The sequence below is a fragment of the Austrofundulus limnaeus genome, unplaced genomic scaffold (genome assembly GCF_001266775.1).
Source record: "Austrofundulus limnaeus strain Quisiro unplaced genomic scaffold, Austrofundulus_limnaeus-1.0 Scaffold76, whole genome shotgun sequence".
In the NCBI taxonomy this organism is placed as follows: domain Eukaryota; kingdom Metazoa; phylum Chordata; class Actinopteri; order Cyprinodontiformes; family Rivulidae; genus Austrofundulus; species Austrofundulus limnaeus.
This window is the reverse complement of record NW_013952478.1, coordinates 696,614-701,879: the sequence shown is the minus strand read 5'-3', so window position 1 is coordinate 701,879 and position 5,266 is coordinate 696,614. Positions and strand designations below refer to the sequence as shown.

General features: G+C 39.6%; 1 protein-coding gene across 12 annotated transcripts in view; it reads left to right on the top strand.

Annotated features, from left to right (window-relative positions):
• The window catches only part of kif1aa (kinesin family member 1Aa), an 84,996-nt gene that overhangs the window by 22,496 nt on the left and 57,234 nt on the right, over positions 1–5,266 (top strand). For all 12 annotated transcript variants that reach the window (XM_014011029.1, XM_014011033.1, XM_014011038.1 and 9 more), the window contains exons 3-6: positions 3,912–3,985; positions 4,068–4,250; positions 4,329–4,394; positions 4,470–4,648. In XM_014011029.1, the coding sequence (XP_013866483.1) occupies positions 3,912–3,985; positions 4,068–4,250; positions 4,329–4,394; positions 4,470–4,648 (502 nt within the window). The remainder of the gene's footprint in view (positions 1–3,911; positions 3,986–4,067; positions 4,251–4,328; positions 4,395–4,469; positions 4,649–5,266) is intronic.

Sequence of the window (5,266 nt, the reverse complement as noted above, 5' to 3'; positions counted from 1 at the left end):
ACACACACACACACACACACACACACACCCCGCGCATGTGACAAATACGGACTTTAAATGTGAAGTTTTATAACATCCACACTGGTGAGGTGGATGCGCCCTGCACATGTATCCAAAGCGTGACTTTTGCTGTCGTGCTGTTGAAATGTGTCTGTCGGGGAGGGGTCTGTGGGTCAGGGTCTTGAGGAGGAAGGAGATGGAGATGCGTGAACTTTTATTTAAGATTTAAGTTTTTTTTATTTCAAAGGTCCTCATGGCTCAGCAGCAGAAGCATAAATATTACTGTTAAGAAAGCTGATGATAAAGCTGAATAAAAATCTAAGTTTGATTATGAAGTGAAATTAAATATCTGACAGTGATCATTATACTGTGTGGCTCTAATTCCTCACTTCACCATCTGTGTCGCAGTTTCCCGTCTCCAAAATGAGCGTACACATGGGTCAGAGCTGGCTGAGGCACCGCACATTTTCACGTCAAGTTTGGATTTTATAAATCACAACCTTGGCATGAAAAGTGGCGTACGCAAGTTTCTGGGCTCGTTTTGTGCGTACACAAGCTTTATAAACCCGACCCCAGATGCGTTTGGGGGTTCCCAGGACCCGGCTAGTGAATAAAGGGGACAGAGCCTTCTCAGCTGTGGCTCCTAAACTTTGGAACAGTCTACCTCTTTCTGTGTGGTCTGCCAGAACACCTGATGAGTTTAAATCTCTTTTAAAGACCCATCTTTTTGGTTTGGCTTTTAACTCCAGAGAGCACATGCAATAGCCTAGTCTGTCTGTCTGTGTGTCTGTCTGTCTGTCTGTCTGTCTGTCTGTCTGTCTGTCTGTCTGTCTGTCTGTCTCTCTCTCTCTCTCTCTCTCTCTCTCTATTTATTTTTTCTTCCCTCCATTTTTATTTTTAAAGTTGGGATTATTTTGCATGCTTTTATATTACTATGTTTTTATTTTTTGCTCTGCAGCACTTTGGTTGCCTTGGGGTATGTGAAGTGCTACATAAATAAAGTTTTGATTGGTTGATTGATTGATTGATTGATTGATTGATTGATTGATTGATTGATTGATTGATTGATTGATTGATTGATTGATTGATTGATTGATTGAGATGTTAAAACATACAGTATAAAGCAATAAAACTCAGTTTATTAACAACAGCACCCCCTGGACTCAAGACTAACATGTTCAGGTACAGCTCAGCTTTAAATTGTTTTTTAGCAGTTAGGGCATTGTATTGACACATGGACATGATGTGGGCTCTTAGTTATGGTGAAGAATGGACCTGAAATGTAATTCTTACTCCCTCTTACTGACCTAAATTGTACAGCATATGGCTGTAGGAAGAGGAAACTGCGATGTGAGGACTGGAGATGCTGCTCCAGCCTCAGGCCCTTTCTGGTTATTGACCACGTCTGCATTAGCTGAGAAAATGATCCGGAGCTCTGAGAGCACAGAGGAAACGTTCTCATCTCTGGCATCATCGTATTAAATTACACATGTTGTTTTTTTATTAGGTTATGATCTCTGCTCTTTGCTGCTTTTTATTTCACTGGATTTGTTCTGTGCAGGTGGAAAACAGCTTTTAACTGCTAAAATCATTTTACTGCAAATACACCAGACTGTACAAGTTTATTGTTAAGATAGAAGCTAATATTTATTAAAGTAAAAAAACATGTTTAATACAAGTTTTTGCTTCTCCATTATGATTATGTGCGGAGCAAAAGAGCAGAGATAGTTAATGCATCAGTGAGATCAGACGCCAATGGGATGACTGGATTTTGCTGAGTCATCGCTGATCTTACCAGAAATGTAAATTAGTCAACTCAAGTTTATTGCCAAAAAAAATACATTTTACCAGCATCTATCAACTAATGTGAACTGTCTTAACGCTATAAAAAAATGCATCATTGTTAAAATCTTCAGTGTGAGTGGAAAGATGGTGGAGGTAATAGTTGTGAAGTTGAGGATAAGTAAATCCTAAAACATTGGACAAACAAGGGAAGTCTTATTATTTACCTGTTCTGTAGTTGACACTTAGAAAATATTCACTGCAGACCAGTGATACTTCAGGATGAAATTTGTCTCTACTGATATTAACTGACCATCATCATTGGACCTTAGAAGTTCCAAGGCTTGTCCCAGACCTTTACCTTGAAAATTGATAATCAGGTCATTAAATGTCTGGAAAAAGTCAGAAATCTGGGTTTGTGGTTCTATCCTGTGCTTTATTTTGAGTCTCACTTAAAAGAAGTAACAAGGACCACCTTTTACTATCTTAGGAACATTGCCAACATCTGGCACATTCTTTCATTTGATGATGCTGAGGTCCTTATCCATGCATTTGTGAGTTCACGCATCGACTATTGTAATTCTCTTCTTTCCAGGAACAAAAGAAGAGAAAAAGTCTGCAGATGGTCTAAAATGTGTCTACCTGCATTTTAACTAATACCAGGAAATATGACCACATTACCCGTGTTGTCATCTCTTCACTGGTTGTCAGGTTCAAGATGATTTTAAAATCTTGCTGATCACCTTCATGGCTTTAAATGGTCTGGCGTCCCCATATCTCTCTGACCTCTTGCACCCTTATGTTCCACCTCGTTCGCTCAGATCTGAAGGTACTGACCTTTTAATAATTCCAAAAGCCAGAAGAAAAACTGTTGGTGAACTTGCCTTCTCTTTTCATGCCCCTTCTCTGTGGAGCAGTCTCCCTCAGGACATCAGGCAGGCCTGTTCTGTGGAGAGTTTTAAAGCTCACTTGTTCACTCTATCTTATGTGCTTTGATGATATTTTTATTTTCATTCATTGCCTTTAATCTATTTCTGTGATTTTATCTATTGCTACTGTTCAGCACTGTTTGAAAGCACTTATAAATAAAGTTATTATTATTATTATCTTCTCAACAGCTCAGGTTTGTCTAACAGAAACCTAAAAATAGTTAAATTTATCATATTTTACACTGTGTAAATATTACATAAATTAAAGACAAAACCGCTTGTAATATTAATAAGTAGTGTTAAATTGTGGCATTATTCAGAGTGCTACACTCCCTATAACAATATATGCGACAGAAGCTAATATGTTAACCAGTTCAATAAATAACAATGATTACATTGACTTTATAAGATTAATTTAATATTAAACTGGTACATTATTAGCTTCAGTTCTGCACAGATCACATCCATATCAAGGTAAATAAGATCAAATCTGTTTACTTATGAAATGAGACGTTTTCCTGTTTCTGTTCTGTTGGTAAATCCAAAACTTACACAGCTTTCTGACACTTTTATATTATATAGTTTATACACACTCTAACATATTAATAATGATTTCCTTTTTATCATTAATAGGTTTTACATGATCAGTCCTTATTGTTCAATATTTTGTCAGTATATACAATAATCATAAATCCAGACTCTTGCCTGGTCTGGTTAGCTTCACAGCTTCTACAGTAGATCACCTGGTCACATGACCAAGACTCACTTCTATATAAGTCCATGATTCAAACCTTAAACAGCTGAGGGATGAGTTGCTCCTGAAGTCAAGATAAGCCTGAAAGCCAGTGAGTTGTGGAAAATCATATTTTTGTTGGAACTAACAATAAAAAAATAGTATTTTTCTGCTTCGTGATGAGGGAACCAGCCTCTTTGAGCTACATGCAGAGACGAGCTGAAAACATTCATGACTACAGCTGGCAATAATGAAATAAAAGCTTTTTTTATTGTTATTATAACCAAATTGAATTTTTAGGTTTCCAACTGTTTTTATTTTATTCTTTAATGGTTGAAGCACCAAAGGTAACTTCAGAAGCAGGAGATGACTCAGTCCTTCCCAGCAGCTCAGATCCTGTTTCACGAGTGTCCCCCTCCCTCCCTCCCTCCCCCACTCTGACCTGTGTTCCTTCTCCTGTCTTTCAGCCATCATCAACCCCAAGCAGGCGAAAGACAACAAGAGCTTTAACTTTGATTACTCCTACTGGTCGCACACAACGGTACCTCCCCCTGCAGCCCATATTTTCACCAAAGAGCACATTCGCCCAGTTTTTAAAGGTTTTTCTGAATCTCTGTCCGCAGCCCGAGGACATTAATTATGCCTCTCAGGTGCAAGTGTACAAAGACATCGGAGAGGAAATGTTGCTCCACGCGTTCGAAGGCTACAACGTCTGCATCTTTGCGTACGGTCAGACGGGCGCCGGCAAGTCCTACACGATGATGGGCAAACAGGACGTGAAGGATCAGCAGGGCATCATCCCACTGGTAGAGGAAAACAATCAGTCCACATAATAAATGAAAGGAAGAGTTTCTCTTTACCTGATGTTTTGATTCTCCTTCCAGCTCTGTGAGGATCTTTTCACAAAGATCAATGACAACACAGACAACAGCATGTCTTACTCCGTGGAGGTAAGACTGCATGGTTGCATCATCAGATTTAAAGTTAGTCCCTTGGTAAAATATTTAAACCTTGTGTTTGAGCAGGTCAGCTACATGGAGATCTACTGCGAGCGAGTGCGGGACCTGCTGAACCCTAAGAATAAAGGGAACCTGCGCGTGCGTGAGCATCCTCTGATGGGACCCTACGTGGAGGACCTGTCCAAGCTGGCCGTCACCTCTTACAATGACATCCAGGACCTGATGGACTCTGGGAACAAAGCCAGGTGACGGACACATCATTTTAAATGCAGTGCAGTCATGTTGTGTGGGAGGGGCTTGGAAACTGGGAAGTAAAATACTTTATTAACTTGAGACACAGATCATTCTTCATGGAAAGGTACTTTTTTCTCTTTAGAGGTTCTTCTTTGTTCAAATAACCACTTGAGCTTTTAATTTAAAGCCAGTCTTATATATTTTAGTTGCATTTTTGACTCTGGACAAAACAACAAATCAAATTTGACATTTTGTTGCATGTTACACACGTCTAGGAGCAGCCAGGACGTAACATAATTAGGAAACTCCAACCTCTGCACCATTCAGACAGCCACTAGAGAAAGTTATAGTTTTATAGGAAACCTTGGATAAACTCCCAGCTTCTGAGTGTTCAGGAGTTTGCAGCGTGTCTCAGCTGCTGTTTGTGGTGAGACTCAGAGAGGAAGTGGTCTTCACGTCTTGTCCAGATAAATTAAGAACCGTTGGGACATTGTTCTGTCCTAAACGTCACCCTAAGACTGCTTCATATTTTTGGAGGACGTTTTTGTTTTAGCGAGATGCACATCGTGGCTCACTTCTCTCTCTCTCTCTCTCTCTCTCTCTCTCTCTCTCTCTCTCTCTCTCTCTCT